We start from the raw sequence: 27,607 nt of genomic DNA, 5'->3' as shown, positions 1-27,607 counted from the left end.
TGACCTGACAACAGTATCGTAACTATATCCCTTCTTCATGTTCTTGATAAGTCTATTTAAAGGTTTTGTTAGTTTCTGAGGTGAATACTGACATTTTTGTGCTTTATAAAGAATATTTCCATAAAAAATTGGATGTGAAATACCTGAACGTATAAGAAGTCTGCATGTTGAGCTATATTTAGGAATGATGTCCTTACACCGATGATAAAATTTAGTAAATGTTTTGACTAGTTTGTGATATCGAAAACCCTGGTGTAATAATTTTTCAGTAATACATAAATTTCTCTCGTTAAAATCTAAAACATTGTTACATACACGAGCGAATCGTACAAGTTGAGATATATAAACACCGTAAGATGGTGACCATCTAAAAATGGATAATTAACGATAGGAATAAGGATTATAGTTACCCTATAAGGTTATATAACAATTACAATGCCCAGGACTATTATACTGAAGTTAAAATAACTTCTTATCATTATTATACTTGCACTTTACATGACTTGATACTTTCATTATAAAGAACATTTCTATTATGTTATTACTAAAATTACCTGTGACATCAATTTCTTCCTCCTCCAAACTTCTTTTCTGTGACATATTAACAGCCTCATTTTCACTGGGTTGTATGACATTCTGATCAGGATCCTTTCCCATGTTTCGGGTCTGACATGACAGATTAACTGGAGAATTGGATATAGAAGAAACACACGAAGGCACAGATACATCTAATGTCTCTGTTGAATAAAAAGGTTGTTCAGAACTGTGTTTCTTTATTGAAGATTGTGTTGAAGTTTTATATTTTGATTGGTTTTTAGATGACATGACAGATGAATCTACTACACCACTACTACTAGTACATACATTCACACATAAATTGTCTTGTTTTTTAATAGAAACAAGATTCACCGGTTCACTTGTATAGTTTGTATGGCACATACTGACATTTTCTGTCAGATTTTCCCGAGTGCTACAATTACTACTAGCACCACTTAATGTATTTCTTAGACCATGAAAAGCACCAGAGTTTTCACTGTCCGTTTCGATTTCCGAGGTATTAGTATCATATGAATTTTCTACCTGAACATCTTCTTCATCTTCATCTCTTTCCATGGGTGATGATTGACCACATGTTGTGTCAGCAACATCTCCACTATACTCCTCACTGTCTTCCTCTATAGTGTTCACATAATTGGAGTCATCGTCACCCTCATCAAAATCAGTGCAAGTTCCTTTATCTTCTGAATTGCCAGATCCGTCTTCATCATTTCCTGGACTTTCCTGACATGTAGTAGACACAATGGATACCATTGTTTCAGGAGTATCTTTGCCTGTTATGGGATTTTCCTTTGTTGTCATGGCAATGTTACTGTTGGCACTAGTTGTGACAGGTAAGCTGTTACCTTGGAGACTAAACTGACTTATCAATGACTGCATATCTTGAAGCTGTTGAATTTGCTGGAGTAACTGTTGCTGTAATTGTAATGTTTGTATTTGCATGGCTGTCAGATTTCCTGTATTTAAGTTGTTCCATACTTGTTGCTGAACATTCATCACGTTTAAAGGTGCTCCCACTTGGGATAACCCAATCTGCACTTGTCCATTAAGCATTTGTAAGTCTGGCATATTACATAACTGAGGAATTGTATTTTTATCCATATTCATATTCACTGGCAACGAATTTGCTCCCAGATACTGCATCAATGGCATATGTAAATTTGGCATAAGAACCATTTGTCCATTGGCTGATTGTATAGTTTGTTGCTGTAGCAACTGATCACCATAATTAACAGACATTTTTGTGATATTTGGCATTTCTGTTGTTTTCACCAAATTAGGCTGAGATTCAGGAGGTAATACCTGTGTAGCATTCTTGTTAGATACACTGGCCATTGTATTTGCTCCTGTCATAATTCCATGAATGGTTTGATTTGTATTATCCATATTTACAAATGCATGTGTCTGATGGTCATTTTGAAGTGGAATACACTGAACATTGTTTTGTGGGATTGTTATGCCATTCTGTTCTGGCAGTATGACTTGTCCATTCTGAAGTAAATTCATTCCCAAGTTATTGCCAATAATATTCATCAGTGGTTGTCCTAAATTCTGCGGTAATCCAGATAAATTTGGCAATATATGGGGTAAACTACTTGTTATATTTGATGGTACAGAATTAGGAATGGTAACAGAATTTACTGAAACCCGTGGGACAGACTCAACTGTTTTGGAATTCACATTTAATACTGTTGTTGCTAATACGGAACTATTCAATGACTTTTCTGAAGTTTGAGGTTTACTAATGATAGGATCAATGCCTTTTAGAGCATTTCTATTCAGGTTAATCGGCTGTCTCAACAATTTAGCAACAGATTCATGTCCAGAGACAATGTCACTCTTTGGATTACTTCCTTGTAGTTTTGCTGAACTTAACATTCCTGTGTTAGATTGTGTAGCAAGAAAAGTACTCCCATCAGCTGATACCAGTGATACATTGTTGCCCATTGCAATACTTGTCTTAACTTGACTAACATACGGTAACTGTGTCTGTGTTACTGATGATGGAATTATTGGGAAATTCATCGTTTGTTGAGCCATTTGAGCTCTAGCAGCTGCAGACAGTAATGAACTTGCTGGAAACTCATTTGATTTTGCACTGCTAAGCACCTGTTGTATTGCACTTCGACTAGAAAAAGATTTGACAGCTGGTTGAGTCATAGATGATGACGTCACGTTAGTTACAATTTTTTTTGGTGAAATCTTTTTAACAGATTGACCTACAGGTGGAAAACCTTTCTTAGCATTTGACAAAATATCTAATATTTTATTGTTCTGTATCGTATTCTGATCGGAATGAGATTCTGCTTTTTTCTCCTTAGAAAGTATTGTGGCAGTATGATGAACAACAGAGCTAGGAGTAATTGTCTCATTCATAGAAAGGCCTTCATTACCTGAATCTGGAGACAAGGATTCACATCGATCTTCTGTGAACATATCTGATTCATTACAATCCAATATGGAATGAGATTCTGAAATTGGGATTGGTAATCCCCAGGGTTTATTTTTAAACGCAGATCCAACCTTTGAGAGGCTAGTACTATTAGTCACAACCATACCATGTGATGCACTACTGAATGTAAATGGTGTTGAAACTGACATTGAAGTTGCAGTTTTAGTGCTACTCACTTTACTAGACGAAACAATAGCAGTCTTAACATCCCCATCAACTGTGTCATTCTTATCCTCTTTCTTAGGATTCTTGGACTTTTTTGCTGGGCTAGATGAACTAGAGGTTAATGAACTACTTATAAGCACTGTTTGTTCTGCCAAAAATGCAGATGGATCATCCATGAAAGATGCTGATGTTGAAACTTTAGGAATTGGACCTTTTCCATGATCCTGTAACTGACTTACGTCTACATTTGGAGGTGGTGTGTCACTGTCATATACACAATTGACTTTCTTTTTCACTTTTTCTTTCTTGTTGGTTTTTGGAGATTTCTTCCTTATTGGTATTTTTGGATCCATCCAAGCATCATTCATCATTGGATAAGGAGGGAAGTTAAACATTCCGGGAGTCATAAGCTGTCCTGTAAATGGGTTTAAGCCGAAAGGATTCATTTGAGAACTTGAAACAGGTGGAAATGCTCCATGCATCATGGGATATCTTAACTGGTACATTGAAAAGGAATCGTATGATGCTGGAGGTTTAGGTGATTTTCTTGATGATGCTGTACCTCCATAACTTGTGCTGCCCCCTTTCTGCTGCTTTGATGTTGGTTTTTGTGTTGATCGTGGAGAAATCTTTTCTCCCATTTCATGCCCTTTTACAGCATTAATACTTGATAATATTGAAGTGACAATAGTACTAGGCACAGAAATTCTCAAATCACGACAATCAGGTTTCCCCTCTGTTTTAGTAGTTTGCTGAACAGAACTAGTAACATTAGTTGTTTGTGTATTTGAAGCCACAGTGTTAATCAATGCTTCAGTAGCTGTTAAGTTTGTGTCCTTTATAATGCCCAAAGAAGATGACAGTTGAGTAATGTTATTACTTTCGTTTAATGTTGACAAAGAAGTTTGTGAATCATTAGTTACCGATGACAAGGTACTAATGTTGCAAGTCGTCTTTTCTGAAGATAGAGAGATTGACTTATTAGATAAGTCTCTATTTGAAGATGTATTTGAATCACTTTTACTAATGATAGCTGCTGATTGGCTAGTTGTAGTCACAGAAATTTCATCCGTAATTTCTGGGGCATCTATTATCCTTTTTGTTTCAGCAGATGATGTAGAATTACCTGTACACTTCATTTCATTTTCCAATATAATACGGTTATTTTCTATATCAATAGCTGGTTTTTCAGATACAGAATTGTCAGTTTGGTTATTGGGTACAATGGTTTTGTTTGATTGGTTGGCAGTAGAAACACTGTTACATGTAGAACTACTGGGTTTCACTTGGGTTTCATCATCTCTATTTTTCAAAATCTCATCATTCAGTGATATATCAATTTCTATTTTCTCCTCTATACATGGAGTATCTTTATCTAATTTGGATAAAACAACATGTTCAGAAGAGAGCACTTTTCTGGTTTCTTTCTCCTGGGATATTACATTATCTTCCAGACTTGATGATATTTCATTGTCACCAGATGTATTATCTGTCACATCCATTACTGTAGAATCTACGCGAATACTTTGTGGAATTTCACCGTGTGTAAAAACTTTTAACGTACTATTTGATTTTACATTCTCATCTCCAGATAACAATGCTTCAGGCTTTTTATCAATCACTGTTTCTTGAGATGATATACTGTCAGATTTATTGTTAGAAAACTCAACATTTGCTTCACTGATAGGTATACCAACAGACCTGAGAGTGTCTGATATTCTAGTCTGTGAATTATAATTATCTGATATTCTAGTCTGTGAATTATAATTATCTGATATTCTAGTCTGTGAATTATAATTATCTGATATTCTAGTCTGTGAATTATAATTATCTGATATTCTAGTCTGTGAATTATAATTATCTGATATTCTAGTCTGTGAATTATAATTATCTGATATTCTAGTCTGTGAATTATAATTATCAAGTGCTTCAATACTTATAGTGGTAGCCTTTTGAATATTTTCAAACAAGTTTTGTGTTATGTTGTCATTTGACTGACTTGTAACAGGAACAATATTTGTGACTGAACTTAATGGTTGGTTTCCTTGAGTGACACTATGTAAATGATTGTAATGAGGTTTTTTTGGAATGCTTGTGTTTGTGTTATATGATATTTCACTATGCACTTTGCTTTCAGCCAAATTATGCGGATTATATACTATATCAGAAATTTCTGTGTCTGTCTTCTTAATCTTGTCTCTCTCTGCTATCAGCTGTGAAACTAACACACCATCATAAGGAACTGGTTTTACTATTTTACTTTTGGTTTTCTTCTTTTGATCTAAAAAAGTTAATCATTCTGATCAATATTCAAAACACAGAACGTGGAATAATATATAAAAAATGTCAAGCTCAATAAACATGATAAAACATTTATTATCTACTAGAAACTGTTTTGTGACATGTTTTTTTTTATTCTACCCCTTATTTTCTATTCATTAAGATTTGTACTGTTTTATGGCCAACCTTGCTTGAGAAAAACCTACAGATAAGATATGCGCAGAATGTCTGCATAGACTTCTAAACATGCTAAAGGTAGATTATCAATATTTTCAATCATTAAATCATGAAAAGAGAACACATAAAAATGATATATATATATGAAGTACTACTGTCAATAAATAGCAATAAATAGCTGCGTTTTTATTTGTTTCTCCAATATGTTGCCTCTTTTTAGAAAGGAGTTAGAATTCCCCATTGCATCTTTTTTATTTTAAGTCAACCGCTTTCTAGTTTAAGACCGTGTCCATATTTCCAGCTATGATGTAGTCATAAAGTAAAGAGTATTTACATAAATGACTTAAAATTTTGCTGTTCATGTATTAATGATTAAACTAAAGATCAATAATAGTGAATAATACATTTTTTTCTTTTTCTATATTTTTTTTCAAAAACTAATAAAAGAAGATTATATCAATAATATGACACATGTTTGTATATCTTTTGTCAAAAGACTTTATTATTTTTCATGTTGTTTTATAAAAAATTTATCCCAATCACTATTGTAAATTTGTAGTTGAACATCAGTTGACAATTCTGCAAGATAAATTTTCATGTATTCAACATGTTCAGTCATTAAGGTCAATTCACTTATGTCAAGTACAAATATAAAAAAAATCTGTTTGATTCTGCACTATTGAAACTTTGAAATAAAGAAACTAAGAAACAATTTATTTGTTATGAATTTGATGATTGGTGCTTGTTTGATGTTCTAGGACTAATGCTTAGTAACTCATTATGACAGTAAACATTTTAATATCTACAACTATCATGACTATACCAATGTTTCCTTTTTTAAAGTCTAATCTGACATTTGTCTGACAGTGAACTGTAAAATCCGAATCAACCACTTTAAAACATGCTTAATATGGACCAAAACCATGAAAACCTTAAATTGGAATACATTCTAAAAAATTCACATCATAACAAACATGTCTAATAGTTTTAAGTTAGACTCTGGTGTATAGTTGTCTGATTGGCAATCACACCATATCCCTCAAATTTTATAAATGACCGTTACAAACAGACAGATACACTGACCAGAAAACTTCATGCCCTTTGTATTGAAGACATACGAACAGACAGATACACTGACCAGAAAACTTCATGTCCTTTCTATTGAAGACATACGAACAGACAGATACACTGACCAGAAAACTTCATGCCCTTTCTATTGAAGACATACGAACAGACAGATACACTGACCAGAAAACTTCATGTCCTTTCTATTGAAGACAGAGTAAATCATTTTTTTTTTTTATAACACCTTTTTACATTTACAAGATTTTGCAGATTTACAAACCTGTTTTAGTTTTACTAACAGTTGTACTTGGAATATTTCCACTCAGAGAATTGACAGATACAGTATCTGAGAACTGGGATGATGATATTGAGTAGTTTGTATGATATGCTGCCATAGCCAACATTTTCCGTTTATGGTTACAAAGTTTAGTCAAATCTTTAGGACAGTCTATATCTAATGTCCACATCCTAGAAAGAATTCCTACATCAAAATTAAACACTTTGTTGATCAATACAGGACATTCTAGTCCACACTTGCAAGTTCCTTCAGTGGTCAGGTATTTAGCTATATCCATTGGTGACTTTAATGGGACATTACTAGGACTGAAAATATAAAAAAGTCAAGACAATTTTAAAATACTCATATGTCATATATGTAAGATTTCAATACATGTGTTGCTTACAGAGCTATTGATCAATAAATAATGAAACCATTAAAAACAAATGACATCATGTTTTAGTGAAGTAAACCTTTTGACTAATAAAGACATAGGGATTCCTAGAAGAATTATTATCTTCTTTATTCAAATTCAACCACTGATTGCACAAAAGAAGATAATTTCAGACACAAATGCCTTTCAGATAGCTAAGCAAGAAATAAACATTTTCAGTACAAAAGCCATTCTGTTTACCATTTTACCAAATGTTTACTAAACACATTCAATCCTCCATCTCTTTACATTCCTGTATTCAAACTTATACAACTGTACCATGGTGGTTATCATAAAAGCAACCAGATGCTCCGCAGGGCGTAGCTTTATACGACCGCAGAGGTTGAACCCTGAACGGTTAGGGCAAGTATGGACACAACATTCAAGCTGGATTCAGCTCTAAATTTGGATTGTGATTAAATAGTTGACACAGCATAGGTTTCTGACACAGAATGAATGTGTTCTAATGAACTTAAAATTTTTGTTTCTCTTAGAGCAATTCACTATGCTGTTGAATATTAATCCTCTCAAAAAAATATTTGAAGAAATTTTCTTTTTTATTTATGAAATTTCAAATGAGAAAAATTGAACCCAATTTTTTTAATCACATCCCCCTTTCCCTTATTCCAAAACTAATCTCAATTAAAATTTCTAATGGAGTTTGCAACAATAACTACTCATTTAAATACATCATAAAATATTAAGATGTAAAAAAACTGCTTGTTATCACTGAATGGTAAAGATTATTTTAATTTATCAGTTGGTAGTAAAAAGTGAATATACATTGTATATTGTATATAACAAAGATTTAAGTTGATTCTGGACAAAGAAAGATAACTCCAATTAAAAAAAAATCTTGCTATTGCACAATATTTTGCAATTAGATATTTCTTGCTTACTATTCTGGACAAAGAAAGATAACTCTAATTATTTTTTTTTTTGATATTTCACAATATTGTGCAATTAGATATTTCTTGCCATTGCGCAATACTGTGCAATTGAAAAGACTTGCTATTACACAATACTTAATATAATAATTTTAGATCCTGATTTGGACCAACTTGAAAACTGGGCCCATAATAAAAAATCTAAGTACATTTTTGGATTCAGCATATCAAAGAACTTCAAGATTTCAATTTTTGTTAAAATCAGACTAAGTTTAATTTTGGACTCTTTGGACTTTAGTGTAGACCAATTTGAAAACAGGACCAAAAATGAAGAATCTACATACACAGTTAGATTTGGAATATCAAAGAACCCCATTTATTCAATTTTTGATGAAATCAAACAAAGTTTAATTTTGGACCCCGATTTGGACCAACTTGAAAACTGGGCCAATAATCAAGAATCTAAGTACATTTTTAGATTCAGCATATCAAAGAACCTAACTGATTCATTTTTTGTCAAAATCAAACTAAGTTTAATTTTGGACCCTTTGGACCTTAATGTAGACCAATTTGAAAACGGGACCAAAAGTTAAGAATCTACATACACAGTCATGACAGTAAGATTCAGCATATCAAAGAACCCCAATTATTCAATTTTGATGAAATCAAACAAAAGTTTAATTTTGGACCCTTTGGGCCCCATTATGTTGGGACCTAAACTCCCAAAATCAATACCAACCTTCCTTTTGTAGTCATTAACATTGTGTTTAAATTTCATTGATTTCTATTTACTTAAACTAATGTTATTGTGCGAAAACCAAGAATAATGCTTATTTGGGCCCTTTTTTGGCCCCTAATTCCTAAACTGTTGAGACCAAAACTCCCAAAATCAATCCCAACCGTTCTTTTGTGGTCATAAACCTTGTGTCAAAATTTCATAGATTTCTATTAACTTAAACTAAAGTTATAGTGCGAAAACCAAGAAAATGCTCATTTGGGCCCTTTTTGGCCCCTAATTCCTAAAATGTTGGGACCAAAACTCCCAAAATCAATACCAACCTTCCTTTTGTGGTCATAAACCTTGTGTTAAAATTTCATAGATTTCCATTCACTTTTACTAAAGTAAGAATGCGAAAACTAAAAGTATTCGGACGCCGGACGACGACGACGACGACGCCGACGCCAACGTGATAGCAATATACGACGAAAATTTTTTCAAAATTTGCGGTCGTATAAAAACCAGATTGTAACTTTATAAATTGCCTTTAAATTCGAATAGTTATTACTGATAACTTTAAATATAATTTACAGAAAAACAAGAGGCTGTCACAACGACAGCAAACCGGATTTATTTACATTTATTTGTGTCCTGGCAATATCAGATGATATCATTACTGATGAATGGTGAAAGTGAAAATCATCAATATCAAATTTGACCTCTATTTTGTCATCAGTATCAACATTTTGAAATAATAATATTTGAAAAGCTTAGATTGAATGGTTCATGAGTAAATGCAACAACGTGAATGGAAACGCCATTTTACGATCTTTCAAGAACCATAACTCCTGAACAGTAAAAGTCAAAATCGTCATTATGGAACTTGACCTCTATTTTGTCATCAGTAACAACATATTAAAATTTCAAAAGCTTTGGTTGAATGGTTCATGAGAAAATGCATGGACACGACGGGAAACACCATTTTTCAATCTTTCAAGAACCATAATTCCTGAACGGTAAAAGTCAAAATTGTCATTATTGAACTTGACCTCCATTTTGTCATCAGTAACAGCAAATTAAAATTTCGGAAGCTTTGGAAGAACAGTTCATGCATAAATGCACGGACACGACTGGAAACTCCATTTTTCAATCTTTCAAGAACCATAACTCCTGAACGGTAAAAGTCAAAATCGTCATTATTAAACTTGACCTCCATTCTGTTATCAGTAACAACATATTAAAATTTGGGAAGCTTTGGTAGAACAGTTCATGAGTAAATGCACGGACACGACTGAAAACTCCATTTTTCAATCTTTCAAGAACCATAACTCCTGAACGGTAAAAGTCAAAATCGAAATTATTGAACTTGACCTCCGTATAGTTGTCAGTAATAACATATTAAAATTTTAAAAGCTTTGGTTGAACGGTTCATGAGTTAATGCACGGACAACATTTGATTGCCGCCTTTCAAGAACCATAACTCCTGAACGGTAAAAGTCAAAATCGCCATTATTGAACTTGACCTTCGTATAGTTGTCAGTAATAACATATTAAAATTTTAAAAGCTTTGGTTGAACGGTTCATGAGTTAATGCACGGACAACATTTGATTGCCGCCCGCCAGCCCGCCCGACCGACCGCCCGGCTGCCCGCCGTACATCCCCAAATCAATAACCAACATTTTTGTCACAAAAATCCGGTTAAAAATTGAAGTCCATATTCAGCTACTTTTATATTGTCCTTGCCACAGACAATGAAAGACATGGGTACCTATAAATTACCTTTTCCAACACTTTTATTTTTAAAAGAAAAGACATTTGCAATCCTAGCCTTGGTATGATATTTTTCATCAATATTCATCCAAACAACAGTTTTGTAAAAGTTGACGGTAGTTGGAAAACAGTATATTGACTCCACAATGACTGAATGAGTTCAGCTTCTCCTTAATCATGTTAATAACCCTGTGAACCTATTCATGCATAACATGTCATTAGAAAAATATATCACAACTTGTTGAATCTTTAAGATAAAGCTTGAAATGGTAAATTTTGTTAAAATACTTTTCGTTACAACTATTTTACTACTGTATTAAGTTCTAACATGTGTTTCTTTTAAACAAATTTCAGGTCATTTCAAAGAAACTATAAAGTATACAGTTATCGTGTGATTTAACAGAACATATGTTACGATACAATCTAGGTTATGTAAGTTAGAAAATTGATTGAACCATTGATTTCTATTTTTTTTTTATATTTGTTGATGAATACACTGAAACAGCAATTTAACCATGCTTCTTATGTCATGTATGTACAAATGATTGAGCAGTCTGTTGTGAAAAAAACCCACAAAGATTTATATCAAATATATAGCAAATGATTGTATGTAAAGAATATTTATTGTATACCACTGTACTTGTTTTTCCATTATTTATGTTGATTGCCTATTGACACAGACTCACACAGTACTTACTAATGATTTAATTAGGTTGAGGCTTTCCAATGAATTGTGTGATCCTAATCACTTAATTTTACCTCTCATAAAATTTTGCAAAAAAAAATTTTGCTAGCTTTTCTTTTCTACTTTTCTGTCTTTGAAAGCAAGCTATATACATGAAGATAAAGACATAAATTTGCTTTGAACAGAGTGAATTTCCAAATTCAGATAAATAGCATAGCAATTACTTATATCATGTATATAAAAGATACCAAATAAAGCAAATAACATTCATTGACATTCCAAATGATTTAAATTATACACAGATATATGTCAATGTATGTGAAACTTAGCTCTGCATCATTTTTTTTCCAATTACATATCAGCAAAGTTTTATGCTATTATATTATATATCTATAGGCTGTGTAAACATGACCAATCTAAATATGTATGTTCCATGATAATGACGATATTCTACCTGTAATATTATATTATAATAGAATTATCCTACATTTGTACCTGTTGTAAATTATAGAATTATCCTACCTGTAATATATTATAGAATTATCCACTACAACACGACTCCAACCAAATGGAACAACTACTGTTCTTGAGTCTTCAAGTAGTTTTGACCTGTCTCTGGAAACATTTGATACAGATGCAGTTACTTCAGTTCGACTAACTGTTGTTGTAACTGTAGGTGTTGTGATGGTTACTTCACTACAGCACTGAACCACTAATGGATCCTGGAATACTGATTTATCTGGATTTAAAACTTTGTGATCACCATATATGTTTATCAAATGTGATTGATTTGACATAGTCGTCATAACTGATGTTGTGATCGGACTTGTTGAGACACTGGTTGGTAAAAACATTTGACCGTTCGTACTATTTTGTCCACCATATGGAGATACTAAATGATTAAATGATGGTAAAGTTTGTCCTTGTAAAACGTTTGCAACTGGCGGTAAAATCTGACTCCCTGATGATGTCATTATGTGATTAATTGGCGGTAGCATCTGATTAGCTGTTACTCCCAGAACATTGCTTACTCCTGCGATGTAATTAGTATTCAGATTCATACGAGGAGCAGCCATCACCTGGGGCATTACTTCTTGTCCTATAACATGTCCTGAAGGAAGTCGGTTTGGAATTTGACAAGTACTGAACATTTGTTGTGATGGTTGTTGTGCATTCGACATGTTCGTAAACAACTGATGTGATGGTGCTTGTCCACTAAAAACTTGTTGTTGTTGAATGGCCTGATTAAAGAACTGTTGTGAGTGCTGTGGATGAGTGAAAAACTGAGCTGATGGTTGATTATTGATGAACACCTGTTGTGGAGAATTTTGATTTGTTGTAAACATCTGTTGCTGTGGTGACTGCTGTTGTGTTTGAAAAAATTGAGGGGAATGTTGACTTGGAGAGAAAACTTGTTGTTGTGGTGATGTTTGGTTGCCAGGAATTATCTGAGATGAAGTTCCTATTAAAGCCTGTTGATTGGTTGCTTGTTGTTGTTGGTACTGCTGGGGAAGTAAGAAATGACCAAAGCTTGGCAGTGAATTATTATTTTGCTGCGTACCTGTCCAATTTTCCATTCCTCCTTTATTAACATTCTGAACCAACCCCACTTGTGATGGTTGATTTAGATTAGCAATAAAAGACCCCATGGAAGGTAGAGGGGCAGATGCATTCGAGTTTCCTAGTGATAGAAAGCCACTGACTGGGATACCAGATTGTATATTAGTCATCACTGTTCCCTGTCCCTGTGGCATCACATTGTAGCCAGGCATAAATGTATTCATAGGAGGTCCAAGTATGTTTTGCATTTGTGGTATCCTTGGAAACTGGTATCCTATATCTGGCAGACCTGGAACATTGTGCTGGATCCCCTGTGCACTATTCTGCTGATTAGGATCCATTCTATGACAGCTTATCCCATATCAATAAAGTAGTCCATTATTAACTTATACATGTAGATATTAAAGGTGTTCCTCATTTAATCCATAAATGAATTGCTTGTAGGTAGTACTGCTTATAACTTATTGACTGAAATCAAAATAAAAATATTCAATATTAAACCTTTAACCTTTATGCTGAGTTCACACGTAATTCAATGTTTTGCCAGATTCCTGTATCACGCTTACACTTGTACGTAATCAATTATCATTTTTTTGTAATTTCCCATGTCCCACTAGACCGCATTTCCCGTTTTCATGGCACAATGATTTGACTTTCACTTGTCACACTTACAAAAAATACCCAATCCAGAGTCACGCTTAGACCCCAATGAGACCCACTTCAAACTTCAAATGACATTATCTTAAAGATACATAAAAATAATACAATTTTAAAAATTTGTTTTTTAAAGTTATCTATCTAGATGAATATAAATCATGTAAATAGTGAGATTTAGACTTCATATTGACAAAATTCTGATAAAATGTTCTATGGAAATAATCCCTCACATTTTGAATCGATGGCTACTAAATGTTAAGTGGCAAGTATTACATGCATCTGCAGGACAAAATCATGTGAGTTTTACATAATTATATATAAAGTTATGACCCTGCTTAGATTTAGATATACCAGTTGAGATTAATATTAGTTCATTGTATAAATTCTGCAGGTTGACATTTCACAGTCCCCCAGGACATCTCAGTGTTCTCCCCAGGGCCTTTTAGCATCATCATGATGTGATGCTATATTTTGAATGTGATCTTTCTGAATTGATTTTCACATAGGTTGTGTTTTGGATTTGATGCTATATTTTTTTAGAAACAAGATAGTATTTCAAATTTCCCTATTCATTAGGATGTTACAAATAAGGATACCAATGTTTAGAAAAAATTAGCAAATTCTATTTTTCAATCATTTGGTTTGACAAAGAATTAAAACTACCTGTACATAGTACATCAAATTTGCTAAGAATTTTGTCTGTAGGGAAATTATGACTTTGACAAGTATTCAGATACAAATTTGTCTAGAGATACTGTAATTAACATGATTAATCATTTGTTATGTTACAGTTTACTTCTCTCTTTAATATCATAAATTTCAAAATAATAGACAATCATGCCAAAATTAGTCAAATACTTTTATTTAAGGGTAAAAACTCCAATGAAGAGTTTTATCTAAGGATAAAAACTCCAATGAAGAGCTGTCTGATGATTTGGTAGTAATAGAAACTAATTAAAACTTGACATTCTGAGCATTTTTGCAAATGTCACATTATCTCAATCTTTATACAGATATCATGGTATTCATAGTATCATGACAATTACTTAACATTGATATATATTTTCACCTATTTAGCAATCCTTTACAAGCTTTATTTTCAATGGATGGCCAAGTTTGACCATTGCCAATAAATTATGTTTTCCTTAGTACCAAAAGCAAATTGGTTATTTAGTTCAAAATCAGGATATTCTTTTCAGAATATGTTCTAAACCCCCGCCCCCTATTTTTCTTTATCTCAAATGATCTTCCTATTACTATAGATAGTTGTAATGGTTTCATCTTACAGATAATGAAATAAAAATTTTAATTTACTGTTCATGATCAAAATTTCACTGTTAAATAATTATGGGGTGTTGAAATAAGTGAGGGAAATCAAAATAATAAATACTTAAAGAAGTGGCAGTTTTTGGAAGAAAATAGAGGTATGGTTCTTCAGCACAAGGTCATCACCTGACATGACCAGTCATCCTATTAACACAGCTATTGGTTCTGATAATTGTAGTTCTGGATCATTAATATTGTATATTTAAAGCTACAATAAAATAAAATCAAAAGTCCAGTGATTTATGTGCACTTTTTAAATAGGCGATTATTAAAGAAAGACAACTCTTATTTTTCCGAAATTTGTGGTCAACATGTTACTTGAATCAGTGACTTAGAAATCATTAATTTCAGTAAGTCCCCTGAGTGATATCATGTATATTACAAATAGCATATTATAACATTATGAATAACATGTCTTTTGATAAATATGTATAATATTATGAATAATATGATACTGTATGTAAACTATCCTCCTAACATCCTAAAGTAGCAACAAACGTTATTCAAATTTACCCTCATATATTTTACCATCCCCTTTTCATTGCTTTCTTGCAAACAAAGCTTACTGATTGTGTCATATATGTGCATACATTGTATGTATGTAATCAGAATCTTCCATATATTTTATATCCAGTAGTTAAAATGGCCAAATATAATTTCTTTTTGGTGTATCCATTGCAACAATCTGCATTTATTTGTTATAAAATATTGCAAAAAGGGGGGAAAAGATGTCACATATTTCATATATCTAGCTATCAAGAAACCCAATTAAAATCACATGTCTCAGGCCTCTACAATAACTTTTTTTTCAACTTGTCCAGCCAGTAGGACAAGTACATACCAAAACTTACTTGTCCGAATGAAATTGTAACTTGTCCAAAAGAAATTGTAACTTGTCCAAAACAAATCTTAATATTAACCTTTTTTGCATTTCAAGTTGATTCAAGGAACAAAATGAATTAAAAAAAAAAATTGAACAGAATTTGATTTACATCCTTTGAAATACGTTTAAAAGATATGAACCACGAACAACTGAATTGAGTTGTGTCACAGGACTTAGGTTCTAGTTTTTATCAATGCTAAAGTCTCATCATACTTTGCACATAAGGCACCATCTGATTGGCCTCTAAATGTACACTCATTGGATTTTTATCCTATTTTTTTAAAAGTTGAAAAAAGTTTATTCAAATCATGCAATCAATAAAAAGAATATGAGGTATGATTGTCAATGAGACAAAAGACCAAATGACACAGAAATTAACACTTATAGGTCACTGCATTGCATTGGTATTGTTTTTTCTACGTAAATATCAAACATGATTTGATGATTTTTATGGTAAATAATTTCCTCATTCTTATTTAAAAAATACGTTATGGACATCGGTATTAATTATTATAAAGCAACAAAATAAGGTAGGAAAAGAAGTTCTGATTTGTTTTGTTCCAGAAATGTCTACTGCCTTGCCAAACTGTCTATTAATCATGTCTATGAAATATGTCTCCTACAGTGCCCAACTGTCTATTAAACTTGGACCCGAATCATTTCCGAGCTGGTGACGAACTGTCTTTTAAAGTTACCTTATCTAAAATGCCATGGTTGAATTGGATCGGTAAGACTGGTTTCCGAGAAAAGTGTGCTTTTTACCTGTTAAAAGTACTTGACAAAGAACCAGTTTTAAATCATCGATTGCAAGTCTGAGGGGTCTAATTTTATTATTCAACTGAGAAATAAAAAGTTTCAATTAGTTTCAGTTTAAAAAGGAAAGATGTCAAACAAATCTTCTTTTCTTGTTTTTTTGTTAATAATTATACTTTGTTCATCAAAGTTGGATTAAAATTTATTTTCTGCAGAATGATTCTACTTGTCCCATCGGACAAGCTTGGTATAGCTTTTACTTGTCCGACCTTTTTTACCTCTGGTACCGGACAATCGGACAAGCGTTATTATCGAGGCCTGTGTCTCTCATTTTTTTGTAAAATTGCATCAAGAACTTGGTGTAGAAAAAGTGTTTATAAACATTACATATTGATAAATTTCTGGACCTATGGCCAGTTAGCTATAAAAATAAAGAGAGTCAAACTGAAAATAGCCTATAAAACATGTAAAAAATAATCTATGTTCCTATAGACCATCTTTGAAGGCTAAATTAGTACTCAGCTGTCTAAAAGTGAATTTTATTGAACAATTACTTTCTTAATTGAAATCTCCACCAGGGCCAAAATGCAAAATCAAACTCCTACCTGTGTATTGCTACCTAAGACAAGAGTAGTGACTGGGACCAAAACTTACTTATTCGAAAGGAATTGTAACTTGCAAAAATTAAAATAAAACTAACATATTACTCTGCTGAACATTATTGCTGTTTACAGTTTATCTCTATCTATAATAATTTTTAAGATAACAACCAACCAGGTGCTCTGCAGGGCGCAGTTTGATACTACGGCAGCAGTCGAACTCTGAACAGTTGGGGCAAGTATGGACACAACATTCAAGCTTGATACAGCTCTGAATTTGGATTGTTATTAAATATTTGACACAGCATAGGTTTCTGACACCGAATGAATGTGGTCAAATTGAACTGATTTTTTTTTAATTTACCTATTATGATCCAATATCCAAAATCTAAATACATGTTTAGATTCAGCATATCAAAAAATCCCAAGAATTCAATTTTTGATGAAATCAAACAAAGTTTAATTTTGGACCCTTTTGACCTCAATGTGAACCAATTTGATAAAGGGGCCTAAAAATCAAAAATTTAAATACATGGTTAGATTTAGTATATCAAAGAACCTAATATATTTAATTTTTGGTGAAATCAAACAAAATTTAATTTTGGACACCAATTTGGACTAACTTGAAAACTGGTCCAAAAATCAAAAATCTAAATACATGTTTAGATTCAGCATATCAAAGAACCCCAATGATTCATTTTTTGTTAAATTCAAACTAAGTTAAATTTTGGGCCCTTTGGACCTTAATGTATACCAATTTGAAAAAAGGACCAAAAATCTAAAATCTAAATACACAGTTAGATTCGGCACATCAATGAACCCCAATAATTCAATTTTTGATGAAATCAAACAAAGTTTAATTTTGGACCCTTTTGACCTAAATATGGAAAATTTTTAAAGGAGTGGGGACATTAAGGCCCGGTTTTGGCCCAAGAAAATAAAATGTTTGACATCTATTTCAAATTGGCACATAATATTTGGAAATGCATAATATGGTCAAAGAATATAAATGAAAAACATCAAGATTTTTATTGGTGACGTCATAATTACGTCATAATATGTACTGTTTTCACAAAAATTATGAAATACAGAATTTTTGCAGTTTTCAATGGATTTTTCCATTGTGGAAACATTATGCGCAGCCAAGAAACAACAAAATAATTTAAGAGAAGCTTTATTATACCCATTAACATAATCTCACCAAATATAAAGTTGTTTCTTGGATGCGCACATACTTTTCCAATCCTAAATATACTTAAAATTTGATGAAAAACAGGAGAAATCAAGGAAATTTTACAAAATATGCCAATTTTGACATGATTTGTTGCCATGCTATCTCGTTCAATGTGAAAATTGTTTTTATTTTCTAAATACCTTAAATATCTTGGTCGAGTTTGGACACATTTATGATTATGTATGATGACTTTTTTATATGCAGTAATACATGGGCCAAATAAGAGCTTTTTCCCCTACTCCTTTGATAAAGGGGCCAAAAATTAAAAAATCTAAATAAATAGTAAAGTCAGCATATCAAAGAATCCTATACATTCAAGTTTTGTAGTATTCAAACAAAGTTTAATTTTGGACACTTTCGACCTCAATGTGGAAAAATTTTAAATGGGGCCCAAAATCCAATAACTTAATTCACTGTTAGAGTCAGCATTTTACGGAGAATGAAACCCATTGAAATTGGTCAAGAAATAACCAATTTATAAAGTATTAGAAAAGTAATTAGTTTCTGGCCCCTGTTTGGCCCTAATTCCCAAATGGTTTGGGCCATAACCCCAAAAATCAATCCCAACCTTCCTTTCTTTCTATGGAACCCTGTGGTACAATTTCAGAAAGAGCAATACGCTTACACACAAGATATTGTCTTGAAACTATAAAACTGCATATTTATAATTTAGGCCCCTTTTTTTGCTCTTAATTCCTAAACAGATGGGACCATAACCCCCAAAATCAATCCCAACCTTCCTTTAGTGGTTATAAACCTTGTGTTAACATTTTATTGATTTCTATTTACTAATAATAAAGTTATTATCCGGAAACCATCCGTCTTCGGACGACGCTGAGGACGCTGTGATTCCAATATACGACCAAAAATGTTTAAATAAAAACTGCAAAATTCCCTAAAAATTACAAATTCAGGGGCAGCAACCCATCAACATGTAGTCTGGTCTTTCTGAAAATTTCAGGGCAGATAGAATTTGACCTGATGAACAATTTTAACCCATGTCTAAAAATAACTGTTTCCCTAATAAACTTAAAGAAGCCCAAGTGACCCCCCTTCATAAAAAGAGTGACCCATTATAATCAAAGTGATAGAAATCACTCATGGAAAGATTAGAAGAGTAGTTTGAATTATTTCATAATAAGGTATGGTGGGGAAAAATGAATATTTATAAAGCACTATTGCTGAAAATTCCATTTACAGAAGGTCTTCAGAAGGAAACTTGCTTTTCCAGTACATGCAGTATGAGGATAAAATGAGCTCAAATTAAATAATATGGGTCTCTTAATTTGCACAATTTTATTTAAACTGCAGTTTATATCTTATCGAAATTATGTTGCCGGTTCTGAACATGTTTCAAAAAAACAAAAAAAAGCAAAAATTCTTCTAGTAAATGTTACCAACTATCCTTGTAAGACATAAATCTGGACCAACAGCTTAAAACTTTAAGTGTCAACAAAAAAATTGAACCAGATGCTCCACAGGCGCAGCTTTATACGACCGCATAGGTTGAACCCTGAACTGTTGGGGCAAGTATGGACACAACATTCAAGCTGGATTCAGCTCTAAATTTGGATTGTGATTAAATAGTTGACACAGCATAGGTTTTGGACACAGAATGAATGTGGTCTAATGAACTTAAAATAATTTTTTGTCTTTGAGCAATCACTATGCTGTTGAATATTAATCCTCTCAAAAAAATGTTTGAAGAAATTTTCTTTTTATTTATGAAATCTGAAATGAGAAAAATTAACCCCCCCCCCACCATTTTTTTTTCACATCCCCCTTTCCCTTTTTTTCAAAACTGATCTCAATTCAAATTTCTAATGGAGTTTGCAACAACTACTCATTTAAATACATCATAAAATATTAAAATGTAACAAAAAGTGCTTGTTATCACTGAATGGTAAAGAGTGTTTTAATTTATCAGTTGGTAGTAAAAGTGAATATACATTGTGCATTGTATAAAACAATGATTTAAAGGGAAATCACACTATTGTTTATACGCATCACTCTCGGCGCCGCCATAGTGTCGTAACTGTATTATGACGTCGCCGTTTTCGATTCCGCCGTAAAGGTTGCTAATTTATGAAAAAGCGAACGCTCTAAGGGATGTTCCACTAAAGCAGGAGAAATGATAATGGACATATCATATTTTTTACAACTGATATGTTGTACTAGCGAGTTTCTAGATTGTATTGGGGTTTACCTGCGGAATACAAAATAATGGGCAAATACTGCAGAATAAAAGGCAAAAAAAAAGATTGAATGATGAGGTGCTAAAATATAAAAAATAAAAAATATTGTAAACACAAAATAAACATTAACAAATGAATGACCCACTATCCAGACCATTATGATAAAAAGGATCTACCAATACAAAACACATAATCATCATACATAATCAACACTAAGAACGTTGGAATTTCATCCTCTCCGACCATTTTCTCGATAAAGAAGTCGGTGACATATATAATTTATTTTTTATTTTCTGATGTATATGTTCAATATCTAATTGAATTCTAAATTTCCAAAAATATTATGGACTCATCTTGATCTTAAGTGCAAAAATGAAAATGCTACTCGAAATGGACAAAATGTATGGCAAAAAAATAGACGATTCAAGTGTTCATGAAATGGCACAACTTTAGCAGCGTATGGCCGCGATGCGGTATGTAGGGTTCAGCGTATATTTTTTTTTTTTGGGGGGGGGGGGGGTACATATAGACCAAGAGTACCAGCATGTTAGCGTATAGCTATCGGAATCCGTAGTTTTCTGTTCAAAAGAGGGTTGTAAATAAGAACAATGAGTTTCAACTTACAGTTTTCTCTTATCACATGCATGCAACGTCATAACTATTATAGTCTTCTATTCTACATGTATAAATAATTCATCAAACATCTCATTTCATATTATAAGTATTTATCCGGCCGAGCCTGTCGGGTTTTTACTAAGCAGAGTCAAATTCATATGTTCAAGTACTGAATATGTATTAAACTTGCCACTGGACGTAAATGTGTGAAGTCCTATTAGAAATCGTTATTTATTTCACATGTGACGACGGAAATGATCTAAGTGTCGTCCATCTTTCCCAAATGTTCCTTTGATATCTAACGCCTCTGAACCCTGAACAGTTGGGGCAAGTTTGTATACAATATTAAAGCTTGATACGGTCTAAATTTGAATTGTGATAAAATTTTTGACATAATATAGGTTTCTGACACAAAATAAATGTGGTCAAAGGTATTAAAAATCTATTGTGCAATACTGTGCAATTGGAAATTTCTTTTTGAGATATTTCGAAAAATTTGCCCCCCAAAAAAGAAACGCCACCTCCCCTCTTGGAGTAATTACCACCAAACTCAATCCCAGCCTTCCCTGTGTGGTATGGAACCTTGTAGTACAATTTTAGATAGATCCATAACACAAGTTATTGTAAAATAGTAATTTTAGTAAAATGCTTGTTTGTGGCCCCTAATTCCTGAACGTTTTGAGCAATTACATGTACCCCTTTAATCAATTTCAGCCTTTCATTTGTGATATGGAACCTTGTGGTACAATTTCAGAAAGATCCATTACATCTCAATGTCATATTAAAAATTTATGAAAATCAAAAGGGTATTAACATCAATAGATATAAACAATTTATCAAAGTTATATGAAAATTGATGAAAGCGATATTGAGTTATAATTGTCCGAAAACTGGAAAATCCCCCTTTTTTAATGGAAAACTCGGAAACGTAAAATCAAAATTTATAAAAAAAAAGGGAGCTCACGTCAATAGATATAATCAATTTCTTTAAAGTTTTATGCCAATTGGTTAAAGCGTTTTTTAGGTAATGTCCGATATGTTGACGACGGACGGACGGACAGATGTATACCATAATACGTCCCGTAACCGGGCGTATAATAATTCAACACGTACTATACATTTGGCTTTACCAGTCTCCAACAAGAGAAATATTTAACACACACACACATGTATTTATGTAGAGATATACACATGTCTCACAGAGTACTGCTAAACTGTAACAAACACATTAATGGTCCGTCTGGTAAAAGAATATTCCACTCATATAGACAAATGTTTAGTGCTGATATTCATGTAATATTTGCCACTGAAAGTTTTGCAAAAATCAAGAAAACAATCATTATGGTAAAAAAAATAATAAATAGTAATAAAAGTTCAGATGTAGGTTCGAGTTTAGCTCAATGTGATCACTGTCGACAGTGATAAAGGGATATTGTCGGAGACCGTGACTGAAAAGGACTTCCAGTTTTTTTACTCTTTATTCTTTGGTTCTTTAAACAAAAATAGCCAACATAATATATCAGAGAGTGCTTAAATATTGGCACACAAATTCATTTAATTATTTTCAAATTAACTATCATTAGTGAGGGGTTGGGGGTTTGGGGTGTGTGTGTGTCAGAGGGGTCCTGATCCCGAAATCCCAGGCTTAAAAACATGAAATCCCGAGGTCCAGAATTAAAAACAAAATCCTGACATCCCGAACATCGAAAAAAGAAATCCCGGATCCCGAAATGGTCAATCCTGAAATCCCGAGCTTAAAAACACTTGATCCCGACGTCCCGAAAAAGGTCCTGCCCCCCTCATTAATCAGTATTGGCAAAGATAGGTGCATTTACCACAATGAAAGCTAAATGTGATAAACAAATATACATTCAAACAAAAAGAGGTGCACCAACAGAAAATAGAAACCACATTCTTACTCTTAATTTCATCGGATCTCAAAATTTAAACTCTTACCAGAATTTTTACTCTATCTAACAGTATAACTCAAGATGTTTCTAAGTGTAACTCGAGCTTAAACTAGAAATCTCACTGGAAAAAATATTCGAAATCAAAATAAAACTGGAACTCGAACTTTATTTGTGTCGATTATGGAGCGTTGTGTAATAACAGAAATGTTAGCCAATTTTAAATTTCTTCCGAAAACGGTGTCATTGAGGGCTTTTTTTTTTAAAGTGCCGAGTTTGTGGCTTTTTAAACACGGCATTTCGGGTTTTATCTTCCCGGTGCAATGGACAAGTTAGTGAATTTATTCTGTTTGTAGTCTAAATGGAACGTGTTACTTTTCAGCCCAGATACCCTCAATCTTCCGAAGTGGAAGATTTTAAATGTGCAAGCCGTAAATTAATTCTTTAATACGGCATGAGGCACACAATAGTTTTTTCTATACTACAAATGCAATTAAAAAATAGGTGACTCCAACTTTGACAATTACTTTTTAATAAAGTGTTACTGTATGTTTAATAATGAATAATCAGGGAAAAATCCTTAAAAAAAATATTATATAAAAAAAAATATATACATGTATATAATTTTAACCCAATAGTTCCAAGCATTGCAAGAAATGCTGCTATGCTAGCAACGTCGTTCTATAACGTTAAAAAAAGTTACAATTCCCGCCAAAAATTGATAATAAGATTATTTCCACTGTAGCGGATTTAAAACATCGGTGACCCCCCTTTTTTATTAATGCTTTTAAAATCTCCCCTGAAGCTGCAACTAATGCAGAAGTTTGAAGGAAAAAACATTAGCAGATTTTTTTTTATTTCAAGAAAAATCTATAATAAACGGCAATTAAAAATGGCGGGAAATGTAAAAAGGCCTTAAAAAATAAGGTAACTGAAAAAAATAAATGTGTATAAGATAAAAGTTACTATTGACTGTTTTAGTTAAACCAGTTAAACATCGTTTTTCAATAATTTTGCCTTCTTTTAGCATTTTTGAGCGCTATTTCTATATTACGGTATAACGCAATTCTTTACTTTTTGATGACGTCATATCTCGAAAATAACATCGGTGACCCTAATTTTTTTTTCGCCTAAAATATTGAAATAAGTATGATCTGTATAAATGCAAAATTTCAATGAATTATTATTAGCAGTTTAAATAGTGTGATTTCCCTTTAAGTTGATTCAACTACTATTCTGGATAAAGAAAGATAACTCCAATCAATTTAAAATTTCTTGCTATTGCACAATATTGTGCAATTAGATATTTCTTGCTATTGCGCAATACTGTGCAATTGAAAATATTTGCTATTGCACAATACTCTGCAATTGAAGATTTCTTGCTATTGCACAATACTGTGCAATTGAACATTTTTGCTATTGCACAATACTGTGCAGTTGAAGATTTTTTGCTATTGCTGAATACTGTGCAATTGAAAATTTCTTGCTATTGCACAATACTTAATATAATAATTTTGGATCCTGATTTGAACCAACTTGAAAACTGGGCCCATAATCAAAAATCTAAGTACATGATTAAATTCAGCATATCAAAAAAGCCAAAGAATTCAATTTTTTATTAAAATCAAACTTAGTTTAATTTTGGACCCTTTGGTATTTAATGTAGACCAATTGAAAACGGGACTAAAAATTAAGAATCTACATACACAGTTAGATTTGGCATATCAAAGAACCCCAATTATTTAATTTTTGATGAAATCAAACAAAGTTTAATTTTGGACCCCGATTTGGACCAACTTGAAAACTGGGCCAATAATCAAAAATCTAAGTACATTTTTAGATTCAGTATATCAAAGAACCCCAAGGATTCAATTTTTGTTAAAATCAAACTAAGTTTAATTTTGGACCCTTTGGACCTTAATGTAGACCTTATTCCTAAAAAGCTGTTGGGACCTCAACTCCCAAAATCAAACCCAACCTTCCTTTTATGGTCATAAACCTTGTGTTTAAATTTCATTGATTTCTATTTACTTATACTAAAGTTATGGTGCGAAAACCAAGAATAATGCTTACTTGGGCCCCTTTTTGGCCCCTAATTCCTAAACTGTTCAGACCTTAACTCCCAAAATCAATCCCAACCTTCCTTTTGTGGTCATAAACCTTGTGTTTAAATTTCATTGATTTCTATTCACTTGTACTAAAGTTATTGTGCGAAAACCAAGAATAATGCTTATTTGGGCCCTTTTTTGGCCCCTAATTCCTAAACTGTTTGAACTAAAACTCCCAAAATCAATCCCAACCTTCTTTTTGTGGTCATAAACCTTATGTCAAAATTTCATAGATTTCTATTTACTTAAACTAAAGTTATAGTGCGAAAACCAAGAAAATGCTTATTTGGGCCCTTTTTGGCCCCTAATTCCTAAAATTTTGGGACCAAAACTCCCAAAATCAATCCCAACCTTTCTTTTGTGGTTATAAACCTTGTGTTAAAATTTCATAGATTTCTATTCACTTTTACTAAAGTTAGAGTGCGAAAACTAAAAGTTTTCGGACGACGACCCCAACGTGATAGCAATATACGACGAAAAATTAAAATTTTTGCGGTCGTATAAAATGTTGTTATGGGGCATTTTGTAAGTTGAAACAGATCTAGAGGTTATAGGGCATTGAAGATTAAAAGTTTTAGAGTGCCTTTTGATCAATTTTTAGTATTTTTCAACACAGGGCATTGAAAATGTACTTTTTCAACGTAAACCAATTAAAAAACTTATCTTATTGAAATGTGGATTCTTTCTTGATTCCAAAAATAAATATTCACTTCTAATAAAAATTCAAATGACTAATATAGACATAATGATTGATGGGAAATAAACTAATAAACAATGTTTTGTTATAATTAAAAGTTTTAAAATTTTAAACTATTTCAAGCCAATTCCTGATAAAAAAAAAGTGTACTAATTAAATTGTTGATTAATTACAGATGATTATTGGAAATTTATCAAGTAAATTATAGGCCTTACTTGAATACCTTTTATTTATTCATATTTATATTCATATTTCATTTTTTTTAAGATCTTGTTAATCCATTAATCATTTATCTTTCAGATATAATTTACAGAATCACTTTATGTAGTGTAGATCAAAAGTAATTGACAATAAATAAATCTATCATCCTTATAAATATCAAACATCTAATATACACATTTGTGTATTCAATTATGAGGTCAATTACTTGTGTATTAAGAATTATATTGAGTGGTCTGTATAATTATGTAAGACTGAGGTTGATAGGTAATGTGGTCAATTTGATTGGCAGATTAGGAGGTGGGGCATTGTAATTAAAGGTTCACCTTGTCTCTAATTGTTTAGTGATAATGACAGTTGTCAATCATACTAGTTGAATCAATACCCAGTTACCTAATCAAAATGTTTTTTTTAAAGCCTGCACATCAACACACCTTAATAACATACATTCTTGAATGAACTGCTCCAATAATATACCCAGTTTTTTTTCAGTTTGTATGTGTATTATGTGCACATACATCAGAACCATAGGGAACTATATTTCAGTATGAACACATTTAGTAACAGTAGCTAACCTGTCCTGTTGTTAGGGAGGCTGGTGCCTAAGTAAAGATTTAGAACAAGTTCTAATCTTTCCAAAAAACAAATTATAGACCAGTTTAGTGTCTTACCCATATTTTCTAAAATCTTTGAAAAAATATATGAAAATCCATTAACTGATTATTTTGATAAAATATTTAATCCATTTTTGTGTGCATTTAGACGTGGACATGGATGTCAGACCACACTTCTCAGAGTGTTAGAAGATTGGCGTGAAGCTCTTGATAAAAACCAGTACATTGCAGCAGTATTAATGGATCTTTCTAAGGCTTTTGACTGCCTGCCTCACAATATTATGCTAGATAAATTATCAGCATATGGTTTAACCACCAATGCAGTTGTTCTTTTAAAGTCCTATTTATCAAATCGAAAACAGCAAATTAAAGTCAACAATGTTCTGAGTGGTTGGGCTGACATCCATAAAGGCATACCACAGGGTTTGATACTAGGGCCATTGTTGTTTAACATATTTATAAATGATATTTTTCTTTTTGTTAAAAATGGTAGTTTATATAACTATGCAAATGATAATACTTTGTCTTTTTGTACTCCAGATTTATTAATTTCAACTTCTGAATCTGATTCAAAAATACTTATTGAGTGGTTCAGGGTGAATAAAATGCAAGCAAATCATGACAAATTTCAAGTTTTGGCTGTTGGCAAAAAGACCTTTGAAAAGAACCCATCTATACATATTCAAAATTCTAACCTTACATCATACATGTGAAAAAACAGTCAAATTATTAGGCATTGAAATAGACTACCAGCTAAATTTTGATGTTCAAT

The 27,607-nt window shown here is 32.3% G+C and overlaps 1 protein-coding gene across 1 annotated transcript in view; it reads right to left on the bottom strand.

Moving 5' to 3' along the window:
• LOC139512923 (serine-rich adhesin for platelets-like) overlaps positions 1 to 27,607 on the bottom strand; it is a 38,768-nt gene that overhangs the window by 5,925 nt on the left and 5,236 nt on the right. The window contains exons 2-4 of the mRNA XM_071300902.1: positions 11,991 to 13,496; positions 6,978 to 7,300; positions 555 to 5,456 (exon numbers count right to left, since the gene is read on the bottom strand). Coding sequence (XP_071157003.1) covers positions 555 to 5,456; positions 6,978 to 7,300; positions 11,991 to 13,369 — 6,604 coding nt within the window. The 5' untranslated portion in view covers positions 13,370 to 13,496. The remainder of the gene's footprint in view (positions 1 to 554; positions 5,457 to 6,977; positions 7,301 to 11,990; positions 13,497 to 27,607) is intronic.

This window comes from Mytilus edulis, chromosome 2, assembly GCF_963676685.1.
Source record: "Mytilus edulis chromosome 2, xbMytEdul2.2, whole genome shotgun sequence".
Taxonomy (NCBI): domain Eukaryota; kingdom Metazoa; phylum Mollusca; class Bivalvia; order Mytilida; family Mytilidae; genus Mytilus; species Mytilus edulis.
This window is presented reverse-complemented; position numbering and strand designations above follow the sequence as displayed.